The sequence below is a fragment of the Ipomoea triloba genome, chromosome 6, assembly GCF_003576645.1.
Source record: "Ipomoea triloba cultivar NCNSP0323 chromosome 6, ASM357664v1".
In the NCBI taxonomy this organism is placed as follows: domain Eukaryota; kingdom Viridiplantae; phylum Streptophyta; class Magnoliopsida; order Solanales; family Convolvulaceae; genus Ipomoea; species Ipomoea triloba.
Genome location: NC_044921.1, coordinates 22,979,213 through 22,993,876, shown reverse-complemented (window position 1 = coordinate 22,993,876; position 14,664 = coordinate 22,979,213). Strand labels below are relative to the sequence as shown.

Genomic DNA, 14,664 nt, shown 5'->3' with positions numbered 1-14,664 from the left:
TGATGTGTTATGTCTTCTGGGCTTTAGGGATCCGTTTACATGTCTAGAAATTTGCCCCTTGATTCACTCCCTTGTGTTTTACTACTTACTAGGTGCTTACAACATCAGTGGTTACAACAATTGGACTTTGAACAATGTTTTTACCACTTGTCCATATAATTGAGCCAAAAAGGTCTATCTGTGAGATTGATGGGAGTAGCTGTGAAAGTCATTTTGTAGGCTACCTTCTTAATTTCTTTGTTAAACACTAATTTATTTGGGGTCACAACGTTCTCTACACCTGTTGGTGCTTCTATACTTGCAGAATTGCAGTATATACTGATTCTTCATCATCAACATTAGTTGCAGTTCTGGTAACTGTATTGGATTTATCTATCATTGGTGTGGAGATGGCTATTGATGGGTAGTTGATATTAGATACTGAATCTCGGGTCAAATTATGGGGGCATTCAAAGTTCTTGGGAATTTTTTATGAGATGACTCTAATTTGGATGTGTTATAGCCAAGAGCACAGAGGAATAGCACATATTCTGAAGTCTTAGTCTCGTAAACCAAACCTGGTTCCAACGATGCTGTGGGACTTGCTTCTTCTGCCCCAAAGTCATATGGCATGGCAGGTAATCCAGATGGAATTGTTATTGCAGAATTCAAATTGTTTGTCTGTATTGCTGGAAGTGAAAAAACAAAATTTGGTCCGAGTTTAGTCAGTAATGATGTTAGTGAAACTAAGGGTGCGTTTGGTTCGCACATGGGAATCGGAATCGGAATGGGTATCAAATACTTGGTAATGGTAATGGGTTTTGGTGAAAGTATTTAGCATGTTTGGTAGTTGGGTGGAATGGGAATGATTATTAATAGTTGGGGAAGAAAGAAGGAAGGGAGATGAAACCCTTATTTAATAAGGGTATGGGTTTTCTCATTAATGGGGTATTCCAAACCCATAGTAGCATTCACAAAACCTATCAACCAAACACATGCAATCACTTTCATACCCATTCCTTATGTCTAAACCCACCAACCAAACACACCCTAAGTGAGCATAGTTTCATAGCTGTCATTACCGGTGGTCATTATAGCTGATCTGATTGCTGATTCACTGAATGCAGGGTTTTGTGCCTTGACTGCAGCAACAATGGCTGATGCATGTGGGCAGGGCATAGAAGTCCCTGACATTATGTTGTAACTGGGAGGATTCTTGCCTGGGATAGCCGCGCCAATATCCTTCTAAGGCCATGCTGCTAGAATGTTAACCCCAGGTGCACTAATGTCTGACTATTATTCTCAAAACAAAATCCATTATCCTATGTTTTGTTGCATTTTATAGTTAAAGCAGAGGTAACATACCTAGACAAGATCTGTGGTAGCAGTCCTTTCCCAGAAAATCCTATCATAGTATATATAAGTGCCTCTTGCTCATAATATTTTCATGTGTGCTTCTTTTCCTTTTTAATACTCAAGGTTACAAAATAAAGAAACGTTGTTAATTGTAGTATGTTTCCTTATTGATTATTCATGTTTTTTGACTATCATTTATGATCCATACATCTTAAAACAAAAATTTATTCATTGATGTGTAACATGTTTTTGGACTTTAGGGATCAGTTCACATGTCTAGCAATCTGTCCCTTAACTGATACTCCCTTACACAATACACTTACTTACAACGATTGGACTAAAAACTTTGTACTTTCCACTAGTCCATGTAATTGACCCAAACGTGTCTCTCTTAAGGGATGATGAAGCCGTAAAGGTCACAGTATAACTTAGCTTCTTCTCTTGTTTTGTAAACACCAATTTATTTGGTGTTACAGTGACCTCAATGTCTGCCAGTGCTTCAATTGTTGCAGTGTACACTGATTCTTCGGGGCCAACATTGCAAACAGTTCTTGTGATTGCCTTAGGAACACCTTCCTTTAGATCAGAGACTGCAATGGATGGGTAGTTCATGTCGGAGATCATGTCTTCTGTCAACTTCTTGGGGCACTTGAAGCCCTTGGGGACAGTTGACGAGATGAGCCGAATCTGAGATGTATTGTACCCCGTTGCACAGAGGAACTGCAGGTAATCTGCAATCTCAGTTTCGTAAACTAGCCCGGGATTTAATGCTGCAGTGGGGTTTAATTCTCCCGCGCCAATCTCATACGGGGTGGCAATTTCTCCATCTGTTGTCGTTATTGGCGCATTAAAATTGTTTGTCTGCGTGGCTGGAAGTGGAGACACAGTGTGTTTGTTATACACAAACAAAAGAAAAAAAAAAAAAAAAAGCAAATACAATTGTTGTTAATTACCTGTGGTCATAACGGCTGATCTGATTGCAGAAACACTGAAACTTGGATTTTGTGCCTTCACTGTTGCAACAATCCCTGAGGTATGTGGACAGGCCATGGAAGTCCCGGAGATTAGGTTGTATCCTGAATGAGTCTTGACGGGGATAATCTCTTCCCCATCAATGTCAGGCCACGCTGCCAAAATGTCAACCCCTGGTGCGCAAATATCCGGCTGCAATTCCCCAACATAAAATTAAAACATCATATATGCATTCTATGTTGTTTGTTTGCCTGTTGGCACCATGCATAAACCAGAGGAAATTAAACTAACATACCTTGAGAAGATTCACACTCGTAAGCGATGGTCCTCTCGATGAGAAGTATGCTACTGCAGGTGCGGGTTTACCTCCTGTCACTGTCATGGTTGGGAGGATGGTCGCCACGGGATTCCTTAATTTCACAAAAATTAAATATTGAGAATCCAGAACAGAATGACATTTATACAAAAATTTTAATGTTAATGTTAAATGATGTTTTACTTGGTTGAGCTGATGTAGCTGAAAACCTGGTTGGCTTCCTTTTCTTCGATTAGGGATCCCGGAAAACCACCAAATTTAACGGCCATGATCCTCTCCTCGGGGTCGGCGTTTGTGAGTATTACTCCAACCCCGCCCCCATTTTTCACCTCATTTATCTTATCCCCAATGTAAGAAGTCGGGTTGCGAGTTTCGCACATAATAATCTTCCCCTTCACCTTCTTAGGGTCTAATGACAAGGGTAAACAATCCCTGAAACCTTCATATGTCAGTAATGTATATATATAGTACTACCAATATAATTTCACTGATGATTTTTAGCCATGGAAGTATATTACCTGGCATCAGTTTCAGTAGCACTCTCCGATTTAACCAATGCCCCTGTTGCCAATGGATACACCGGACTTTTCTTCAGTTTTCCGATATAAATTCCCTCGCCCTGTACTCCACACATAAAAGTTAAAGGCATTTTTTTAAAATACAATTGACCCTATTATATTGTAATTATAATATTTGAGAGTAATTATAATATTTGAGAGTGATTCATACATGTGTTGTGTTGATGTGTATGATTTGATTTAAGGTTGTTGTGTACCTTAATGATTGTGTTGTCGCCCAAGAGGATTTGTGACTGAAACTCGCGGTCTACGGTGGAGGCGGCGACGGTGAAAATCCAGGGAGCATCGTTGGTGAGACTACTGTTGTACGGGCCATCGTTACCGGCGGCGCAGACAACAACGATGCCTCTCTCGACGGCGTGGAACGCGCCGATGGCGATAACATCGTCGGAGAAATCGGGTTTCTCTCCACCCCCTCCGCCCAGCGACAGCGACAACACGTCCACGCCATCCTCAATAGCATCGTCGAAGCCTTTCAAGATCGCCGATCCTGGGCATCCGAAATACTCGCAAACATGGTACATGGCAATTCTCGAAGTAGGGGACCCACCCCTGGCCGTCCCGCCAGCCTGGCCGTAGTACGATGCGTCATCAACCAATGATCCTGCTGCCGTGGACGCCACGTGGGTTCCGTGTCCCATATTGTCCCTCGCCGACGGGACGTCTAAAGAATCCGGGTAATATCGTGCCCCGATTAGTTTCCTGATAAGGGTCAAAACAAAAGTAAGTTAATTTATATATGTAAGTTGATAAACTGGACTGCTAGTCTAATGCTGCTTATGGGACTCTAAATTAATTTTTACCTGTTGCAGTTGGAAGAGTTGAAATCATCGCCTTCCTCGCACTTCCCCTTCCATCGGGCAGGGATTGGTCCCATGCCGTTGTCATTGAAGCTAGGAGATTCAGGCCATATTCCTAACATATATAGTTTATACATCAACAACATTGTTATATATTTAGTATTATATATATGTATATTTCTATGTACGTGATAAAAAAATATGGGACGAAGAAATGAAAAACCTGAGTCCAAGATCCCTATTATGGTGTCTACTTCACTAGAAGATAATGGTTGAGCGGCGGCATTTGATTTGCGGAGGCTGGTGGGTGAGATTTTTTTAGAAGAAATGGAATCCAGGAAATCCCACGAACGGGTTGTTTGGAAATGCAAAATTGGATCAAGAAAAACAGACACCACTCCGGGATTTTGAGCAATTGATCCGGCTTCTTCCGCCGTCAACCGGGCTGAAAACCCACAGAAGCCTTTTGTGTAGGTGTACACCAATGCGTTCCCGTTCCTGATACACATAAGTATAATGTATTAATATCAGTGAACATAAAAGATGATATTTTTTTTTAAATTTATTACGGAGTATATATTATAATAATTTAGATTGACCTTTTAAGCAGTGAGGTGATGAGTTGAGCTTGATCCTTCCGCATGGCGCCATTGCTGGATGGAGCTGCAGCCCCCATATAGACAATGTAAACTTTATGATTGTCAGATTTTCCAAGGCAAGAGTTAAAGAAGATGGCAGAGATACAAAACAACACAAAGAATAATATCTTCATATTGCTCCTTGGTATTGCTGAATGCTGATCTGATGATAGTGGTTATAATGATTGATGATGATGAGAGTGAGGCTTGAACCAAAGTATCCCTGGCCTATATATAGCGAACTGGGATGATCATAAAGTGCAAGTTTTTGTTGCATGGGCTAGCAGGGGGCCAAGAGGGCATCAACCCAAAGTTGGAAGTTGCTTATTCCAACACTTAATTGATGCAGTAGTGGTGGTGGCCGGCATGGTTTGTAGTTTACAAATTCTTATCGTAGATGGAAGATTAACAAAAGATTTGTAATTTTGTGTAACCATATTGCATAGATTTTTATCATTGGCAATAATAATTCATTTCAAAATGTGAACTTATTTGTTTCTTTCTTTCTTTTAATTTTTAAATTTTTTATTTTTAATTATGATCTTATCATTGATGAGAGAATGACAATAAGATTTGTAATTTAGGTAACACCAAAACATAATTACTCATGCCATTCATATTAAAATCGAGCCATCCTAACACTCAATAATTTTTATTTTTATTTTTTGGTTTTGTTTTTGTTTTTTTACCTAAAAAAAATAAATTAAAGTTTTAACCCAACTTTGATAAGGTTTAATATAGGAGTAATAGTAATAGAGGGAAAGGGTTCAATCAAGTGATATGATTCATACGGATTCCTAACATATGAAGATTTTGGCTTAAATTCCCAGCTTGCACAAATTGAAATCCTGGTGTATTTCCCTTTCAAGCCAATTTCTAAGTAAAAATTCTTGTGTCATTTACCTATTGTTTTCATACTTCATTTCAATAAATTTATGTTAGTAAAACAATGAAATTTGTAGATATTTAATATTGATCAATCTGATGCTAAATTTGGTGATATTTTACTGGTTTTTTTTTTGGTAGTGAGATTTGTGTTAATAATAATAATAATAATAATAATAATAATTCCACTATATATCAGTTATATATCTATATAAATTCAGAATAATGATTCTGCCAAAATTAAGGATCACTTTTTTTTTTTTTTTTAATACAACTAAAAGAATTGAGGGTACGGTTGAACCTTTGACATTCTAATCTAATGTACAAAAATGTGGCTAAGTGGGAAAACATAATTCTAGTACTTAAGGTCACGAGTTCCATTATTACCATCACTCTCTTGATCAAATTTATTGTATGTGGCATTTCTAGTTCGATTTACCTCAATTAGATTGAATTAATGTAACATTTATATTCTTACTTGTCAAATCTTTGACAATATAATCTAACTTTATTAATATTTATTTATTTATTTATAATTCAAAATTAGTATGTTTTGTTCTGTTAATATAATGTTAATAGAAGTCATATAAATGATCTCCTTCAATCTATATAAAAACATCTTAATACCTAAAAAGAAAGTGACAGCTAATTATTATTATTATTATTTTTTAAACTTAGGTGATCAAAGCTTTGTCGGACTAATCCTAAGCACATAAGACCTCACCCCTAGCTGATGTAAATTGTAAGTCGCACAATATGTCTACTGGTCATATCCTAGTCTTCATGTGTGCACAGAGGATCCAATCCAAATCTACTGGCATCTTTGGTCTTTTCCCCATACATGCTTGCTTCTAGTGGATTCGAACTTTCACATTGTCGCCTCAAGTCATGACCTTTAAGTTAGGCGATAAACAAACTATGCTAAGTCCCGAGGAGCAAGTGACAACTAATTAATTACTTAAATCGATTGTTGTGAATATAATAAATGAAAATTAAACATGCAGTAACGTGAGCTTATTACATAAAATTTTGCAGTGTAACAATTCTTATTATAGAAAGAAGAATGACAAAAGCTAATGACTTGTAATTTTAGGTAATACCATAACAGAATTACTAGTGCCATTTAGATTACAACCTATCCATCCTAACACTCAATAATATATATATTATTTTTTAATGTACCTAGGAAAAATTAAATTAAAGTTTTGATCTAACTTTGATAAGGTTTGGAAGATGAGGAATAGTAATAGAGGAAGGGTTCAACCACTCATTATTCCATGGATCATGATCTATATATTTGTGTAAATCATAAATAAAAAGTACATTTTTAATATACATACATTATTTGAAAGTATAATTTTTGAATTCTACTATGCATACTCCCAAATTTTACTTTCTTGAAATGACAAACAGAGATTGATTATTTTTTTCATGTGAATCCACAAAAAAAATCTACATCAAAAGTATGTGAAGGAGAGTATAAATTAGGAGTATAAAAATAAGAGTACACCAAGTATTCTCTTTTATGGTTGGTGGACTAATAATTTGCGGGGTTCAATCAAGTGATATGATTAGCCAAATAACTTGTGGTCTAGTGGTATCCGGTATCCCGGTTAACACTCCCACATGGATGATGAGAGTGGGTTCGAGCCTCAATGAAAGCAACTGTTAGCTATGAACATATACTTACATTGTAACAGAGTCAATAGTAGTAAAAAAAAAAATGTGATATGATTAATTTGGATTCCTAGCCCATATCAAGTGTCTATCACCTACATGGCTACACCGATGGATAACAACGAATGAGCGACGTATAACGGTGAAGAAGCGCAATAGCCGGATGGATAAGGGGATTGAAAACCTCAAAACCTTAGCTGCAAGGAACGAACTGATTTGTTTGCTAATTCCTTATGTTAAAACGTGTATCAAAGATATGGTTTGCGTTGTTAGTGTTGTTTTCTCCAGATTTAGGAATACCATTATCAGATCGTAGTTAGTTGTAACCAAATGGAGTACAGACAAGACACTCTCGCATAAAATATGGTAGGGGTGGCGCAGCTGGCTTCCCGGCGGTGGTGCTCCGTCGGATACGGCGGCGTCTCTTTCTCGGCGCCGCAGCAGATAGGTTTTAATTGTTTGGTTGAATGGAGATGAAGCTGATAACTGATAAGGGCTAAAGATGGGCCGGGTCTGCTGGTTTATATTTTAATTTGGGCTCAACTGTTCTCATTTTGGGCCGATCCAGTTTCTTAAAATCTCCTTCCACCATTTTGTATTGGGCCTTCATATTTTTAATTTGAGATGATTTTTTATGCATATAATCAAAATTAACTGCACAAATTATGTTTTCATGTAATTTAATTTGGTGAGTTTAGATCATGTTTGAATTTGTAATTTTAAGCTATTTCTCACACAGTTGACTATATGCATTCAACCATTTTGTATTGCGCGTACAATTGAATCTTTTCAATAATTATAAAAAAGTATATAGTTACTAAAATATTATTATTATTCAAGTTTAATAAACTTTTAAGATTTGGATTTATGTTATTATTTGAATAATAATTGAAATATTTTTATGACCTATTTTAAATTGCTATTATGTTGTACAATTTATTTAGATATAAGCTTATTGAATTTTATGCATGATTGTTCACTAGCATAACATTATGTTTTATAGTTATGCGATCAAGGTCACGCCCCAGCAAAGATTGAATCCAAGTACAAAGTGAAAGGAAAGTATGTGATCAAGGTCACGCCCTAATATGGTCCTTTAATTTTTGAAATAAAAGAAATAAAATTGTTGAAGAATAAGCTATCCGTAAGGCAAAAACTACGTTACCCCAAAAAATAGTTGTCGGGACAAACAAGTCAAAGAACAATATAGTTGTGATGTTTTTTTTTTTTTTGGTTGGTTAGAGGCTTGGAGGTAGGGATGGCAATGTGCCCCCGTCCCTGCCGGGGATCCCCGTCCCCGTTTGAAACGGGGGCGGGGACGGGGAATATTTTAGGGGATCGGGGACGGGGATGGGGACGGGGATACCCCTCCCCGCCCCGCCCCGTCCCCGATAATATATATATATATATATATATATATATATATATTATATACACAATTAAGAATTATATATATAAATATAATTAAGAATTAAAAACAGTGGCAGTGGCATTACGTACTGCCACTGTTTTTATATTATATATATATATAATTCTTAATTATATATATATATAATTCTTAATTATATATATATATATATATATATATATATATAAACTTTTTAAAATTAAAATAATAGTTTTTGAAATTAAAATCATACTAATTTTAGATGTTGACTAAGAATTGACCGGGGACGGGGATGGGGACTATTTTCCATTCCCCGCCGGGGACGGGGTCGGGGTTTCGGGGACGGGGACGGGGAGTATACTCCCCGCCCCCGCCCCGTTGCCATCCCTACTTGGAGGTTAAGTCAATATTCTCCACTTATTGATATGTGAGTCTAAAGAAGAATAGTTGTAAGCGCTTAATATTGACAATTGGCAATATACTATTATGCTATGCAATTGACACTAGCATATGCTCCAAATTGTATAGTGAAAATTTTATTAATTAAAAAAAAATTGAAAAACTGTCATTTAGCAGCAAAAGTTGTGCATTTGAAAGATTGCAAAATATGCAACCTTTCATTACACCGTGTCAAGAAACAAATAAGAATTTTTATTTTTTATTTTTGCAATACTTGTAGGGTTAAAGTTAGAGTAAGGGACTTCACGTTCTGTAGGTGAGCAAACATATATTCGAGTGGGCGCACAACCATTTGATTAGTCACTAGCTAAGATATGACCAAATTCTTGAAGACATTATTTATTCAAAAACTCGTGGGACAATAAGTATGTACTCCACTTGGCATTAATGTGGAATACACATACAGCTCATGGGAGTAGGATCGTAGGCACATACATAATTATATCATTATTAGTCTATAAATGACTAATATTACAATTACTCAGCGCTTATAACGATTGGACTTCGAACTCTATACTTACCACTAGTCCATGTAATTGAACCAAAGATGTCATTCTTGGGAGATGATGGAGCTGTGAAAGTCACATTATAGGTTAGCTTCTTCTTCTCCTTTGTAAATACCAACTTGTTTGGTGTCACCGTGGTCTCAATGCCTGTCATTGCTTCGATAGTTGCAGTGTACACTGATTCTTCAGGACCAACATTGGTGACAGTTCTGGTAACTGTCTTAGGCTCACCGTCCTTGAGCTTGGAGATGGCGATTGATGGGTAGTTCATGTTAGAGATAATGTCTTCTGTCACCTTATCCGGGCACTGGAAGTCCTTGGGAATGGTCTGGGAGATGAGCTTGATTTGGGATGTGTTGTAGCCTGTAGCACAGAGGAACAACACGTAATCTGCAATCTCAGTCTCGTAAACCAGCCCGGGCTCTATCGACGCTGTGGGGTTTACTTCTCCGGCGCCAATGTCGTACGGTGTGGCAAGTGGTCCAGATGATGTAGTTATGGGTGCATTCATATTATTTGTCTGTATTGCTGAAAGTGAAAGAAAAATTGTTGAAACCAAGTGATTTGGTAAGAGTTTGCTACAATGCCAACTTTATTTCTTATCCAGGTAAGGTGTTGGATATGACTCTTCAGAGCCTAAGAATCCACCTGGTGCTAGACTCAGCTCTACAAGCTAGGGCCTTTGACCTAAGTACGTACCTGTGGTCATAACGGCCGATCTGATTGCTGAGGCACTGAAATTTGGATTGTGTGCCTTGACTGTAGCAACAATCCCAGATGTATGGGGAGCGGCCATGGAAGTCCCTGAGCTTGTGAGGAATTGGGGAGGATTCTTTCCGGGAATAGCCATGTCATCCATAGGAGACCATGCTGCTAGAATGTCAACTCCAGGTGCACAAATGTCTGGCTGCACCAATTATATTCCAAACAAAAAACATTGTCATGCATCCTATGATGTTTCTTTGCCTTCTGGTTCAATTCCATGCATTTTATACCGTACCATACATAAACTGATAAACCAGATAGAGCTAGATGCCATTAACCTACCTTGAGAAGATTTACGCTTGTAAGGGAAGGTCCTCTTGAAGAAAATGAGATTACTACAGGAGCTGGTTTAATTCCTGTTACTGTCACAGTTGGGAGGATTGTGGCCACCGGATTCCTTAATTAATTGATCACCAAATTAAAATTTGAGAATATAATTCAGAATGAATAGGATGCATGATAGTGGCTATAGAAAGAATTTAACTAATGTTATTAGTTAAATAATGTCAAATACATGATGTTAGTTTTACATACCTGGTTGAGTTGATGTAATTGAAAACTTGACTGCCTTCCTCTTTTATGATTATCGAACCTGGAAATTCAAAAAATATTGGCGCCATGTACCTCTCGTCCTGGGTGACTATTAATATTATTCCAACCCCGCCGGCTTTTTTCACCTCATGTTGCCTATCTATAGAGTCATAACTTGTGTTTTGGGTTTCACACAGAATAATCTTCCCCTTCACCTTCGCAGGGTCTAATGACTTGGGTACACAATTCCTGAAACAAACACCACCTTCATCTCTTAGTTACGTCCTACATACATACCAATTTCATTGATTTGTAGGATAACCTCAATAAAATGGATCAAACTGTTAACTTTGGTAATTACAATATTACAAGTTTTATGATTTGAACAAGTCCAGTACACACCCTAGAATAATAAGTGCCAGTTTTCCTTGAATTGTCACCCCAAAAAAATCACTGATTTTTAGCAATTGATCGAAATACCTACCTAGCGTCATCGCTTCCAGTAACATTGTCCGGTTTAACCGACGCCCCCGTCGCCAATGGATGCACCGACGTTTTGGTGAGGTTACCGAAATTAATTCCTCCGCCCTATACTCCACACACGCAAGATAATTAGCTCACATACATATATGTTTGTATATGTGTACATACACATGGGTTAAGATTGTTGTGTTGAATCCTGGTTTCCATGTATTCTTAAACTTTTTGGTTTCTATTATAATTATAATACTATTTATTATATGGTCCTGAGTACCTGGATGACTGTTTTGTCGCCCAAGATGACTTGCGACTGGAAATCGCGGTCGATGGTGGAGGCGGCGACGGTGAAAATCCACGGAGCTTCGTTGTCGATACTACTGCGTTTGGGGCCATCGTTACCGGCGATGGAGACAACAACGATGCCTCTCTCCACCGCATGAAACGCGCCGAGAGCAATAGCGTTGGTGCTGAAATCCGGTCTGACTAAACTGCCCATGCCCACAGACACCGACAACACGTCCACGCCATCCTTAATAGCATCGTCGAAGCCTTTCAAGATCGCAGATCCTGAGCATATGAAGATAACGCAAACTTTGTACATGGCAATTCTCGAACTGGGGGACCCACCCTTTGCAGTCCCGTTAGCAAGACCGTAGAATGACGCGCCTTCAACGAGGGACCCTGCTGCCGTGGACGCCACGTGGGTTCCATGCCCGCCATCGTCCCGGGCCGACCTTTCTCCGTAATATCGGGCCCCGATTAGTTTCCTGCAGATAAGGACGGGTCACAATAAAATTAAAATCGCATTTCAGTTGATAAACGTACTGCATATATATATGCTACTCAAATTAATTCGATGCAGATTAAAGTTTCTTTTCGGACGATGCATACATGGCGATAATCCTTGTACGTAAAACTAGCTATGCTGTCTCTTCGATTTAGTTTATTACCTGTTGCAGTTGGATGAGGTGAAATTTTCACCTACTTCGCACTTTCCCTTCCACCGGGATGGGATCGGTCCCATGCCTTTGTCGTCGAAGCTAGCAGATTCAGGCCAGATTCCTAACATATATATAGTTTGTGAATTAACAACATGATGACAAGAAAATTTACCGTCACTATATAAGAGTTGTATATGCATTGAGTATATGATGTCTTGTGACCCTAACTAATAAAGGACTGTAAATCATTTTAGGTTTCTCATAAGTAACAACTCAAACAAAAAAGACTAATAGACCATTTCAATTACAAGTCAAAGTATAACCTTATGGTTCAAGTCAGTAGTCCTACTAACTTAATTGGGTTACCCTGAAAATTATTATTTAGTATTATACTCCTATGCAAATTAAATCAAAGAAATGAAAAACCTGTATCCAAGATGCCTATTATGGTATCTGCTTCACCGGAAGATGATGGCTGAGCACGAGCTGATTTGGGGCGGATGGTAGCGGCGGAGAATTTCTTATCAGATAAGGAGTTGAGAAAATCCCACGACCGGGTTGTATGGAGCTGCAGAATAGGATCAGGAAAAACAGACACCACTCCCGGCTCTTGAGCAATTGATCGAGCTTCTTCCTCTGTCAACCTGGCTGAAAATCCAGAGAAGCCATTTGTGTAGCTATACACTAATGCGTTCTTTTTCCTGTTACACGTACACAGCACACACATATTAAGATCAATGAACATAACCAAAAGTAGTAGGAAGTTTAAAAATATATATGTTTTATATTGTTGACCTTTTAATTAATGAGGTGACGAGCTGAGCTTGATCATCTCGCATGAGACCATTATTAGATGGAGCCGCTGCGCCCATGTAGACGATGTAAACTCCATCATTTTGTTGTTTTAGAGGAGTTGCCTTAGATTCTAAGACATAAGAGAACAAAAGCACAACTACACATAAAAACACAGAGATTCTCTTCATACTGTTCTTGATATGATATTGGAGTGATGATGATGAGAGTGATTAGATAAAAAAAAAAAAACTTATCTCTATATATAGTGAGCAGGGAATAGTTGGTTTTGAAAATATTTGAAGACAGAATAAATAAATTTGAGAAAGTTTTGATTGGTAGATTAAAGGATGAAAAACTTTAATGGATTTACCGTTTTAGGCACAATGCATGGATTCTCAAGATGGGAATAAACTAATGAGTATATACATTTATGGGAAGATTTTATAGGTTGATAAAAAAGGAAAAATTACAATCTATTTACCATTTTAGTCAAAAAGTTACCTTTTTTTGGAGAGTAATTTTTGGAAACGAGAATGAAAATATTTGTACATGAATGTTATTCGGGCTAACTCGTTCGATTGGGAGCTATTTAATCGGATTGTTGGGCTTATCATTTTTTTGGCTGAATTTAAAATTCTTGACCCGAACTCTAAAATTTTGAACTGTTGAATTTATCAAGCAAGTTCAATTACTAGTTATTGATATTCTCCCATCAAAATGTGACGCTTATTGATATGTAAGTCTAAAGAAATAAATTTGTACATTCGTTATTAGTTATAGTTTTTGGTATAGTTGTAAGCGTTTAATACTAGCAATGAACAATATGCTGCGCAGTCGAAGCTGGCAAATGCTCAAATTGAAGAAATTGTTGAGTGAGGAATTTTATTAATTAAAAAAAGTAGAAAAGCAGTCATTTATCTACAAAAGCTGTGCATTTAAAAGCTTGCAAAAAAATGCAAAGTTTTATTACACCGTGTAAACAAATAAATAAGAAAATTGTATTTTTTAGTCACCTCAATTTGAAAGTACAATATTTTTAAGTAGGGATGTCAATTATTTAGGTTGCCCAATAAGCCCTACAAATTATAGGTCTAAAACTTAAAAATATCAACCCAATAAAAAAGCCAGATAATTGGGCTAGCCCTATAGAGTTATTGAGTTGAGTTGGGTTAACCCACCTGATTGTTGAGCCAGACCGTTTAATATCAAAATTTTAATTTTAGTGGGTCCAAAAATCCAAAATCAAATATTAACAATTTTTCAAAGTCCAAAATCCTCAGTTTCAAATTTCTAATTTCCAAAATTTCAATTTCAACTCTCTAGTCTCTGGAATTTCAATTTGGAATCTACAATTTCTAAACTATGGCCTACTCTGCCTCAATCGTGGACCATGAGAATGGGTGAGCACCAGTCAATTACGGATAATAAATGACCGATAACCGAATAACCGATGACATTTTTTAAATCTCCATATCCGATCGAAATCGATCGAACATAAACTTCTAACCGACTCAGGTTATTTTGGTAACGGATATATATATATATATATATATATATATATATATATATATATATATATATATATATATATATATATAC

At 37.2% G+C, this 14,664-nt stretch overlaps 2 protein-coding genes across 2 annotated transcripts; both read right to left on the bottom strand.

Moving 5' to 3' along the window:
- Positions 1-1,544: 1,544 nt before the first annotated feature.
- LOC116022940 (CO(2)-response secreted protease-like) lies at positions 1,545-4,813 on the bottom strand. The gene is made up of 9 exons (XM_031263855.1): positions 4,601-4,813; positions 4,225-4,499; positions 4,005-4,116; positions 3,399-3,903; positions 3,142-3,242; positions 2,807-3,055; positions 2,603-2,717; positions 2,289-2,499; positions 1,545-2,204 (listed from the first exon to the last, which is right to left on the bottom strand). The coding sequence occupies exons 1-9, from the start codon at positions 4,771-4,773 to the stop codon at positions 1,642-1,644; spliced, it is 2,304 nt and encodes a 767-aa protein (XP_031119715.1). The 5' UTR covers positions 4,774-4,813; the 3' UTR covers positions 1,545-1,641.
- A 4,711-nt stretch (positions 4,814-9,524) lies between these two features.
- Positions 9,525-13,253, bottom strand: LOC116023689 (CO(2)-response secreted protease-like). Its single transcript, XM_031264693.1, has 9 exons — positions 13,066-13,253; positions 12,697-12,971; positions 12,280-12,391; positions 11,604-12,096; positions 11,334-11,437; positions 10,853-11,098; positions 10,601-10,715; positions 10,253-10,460; positions 9,525-10,081 (listed from the first exon to the last, which is right to left on the bottom strand). Exons 1-9 carry the CDS (start codon positions 13,251-13,253, stop codon positions 9,525-9,527), a joined length of 2,298 nt encoding a protein of 765 aa, XP_031120553.1.
- Between the last annotated feature and the right edge of the window lie 1,411 nt (positions 13,254-14,664).

Bases quoted from the DNA above. Each gene is read 5' to 3' on its own strand.
- LOC116022940 (XM_031263855.1), bottom strand. From the start codon at position 4,773: ATGAAGATATTATTCTTTGTGTTGTTTTGTATCTCTGCCATCTTCTTT. The intron at 4,500-4,600 runs GTCAATCTAAAT...TATGTGTATCAG, and splicing joins ATCACCTCACTGCTTAAAAG to GAACGGGAACGCATTGGTGT. The intron at 2,718-2,806 runs GTAAAACATCAT...TGTGAAATTAAG, and splicing joins AGCTACATCAGCTCAACCAA to GAATCCCGTGGCGACCATCC.
- LOC116023689 (XM_031264693.1), bottom strand. From the start codon at position 13,253: ATGAAGAGAATCTCTGTGTTTTTATGTGTAGTTGTGCTTTTGTTCTCT. The intron at 12,392-12,696 runs GTTTTTCATTTC...TATATATGTTAG, and splicing joins AATAGGCATCTTGGATACAG to GAATCTGGCCTGAATCTGCT. The intron at 10,461-10,600 runs GTAGGTTAATGG...TAATTGGTGCAG, and splicing joins CAAGCGTAAATCTTCTCAAG to CCAGACATTTGTGCACCTGG.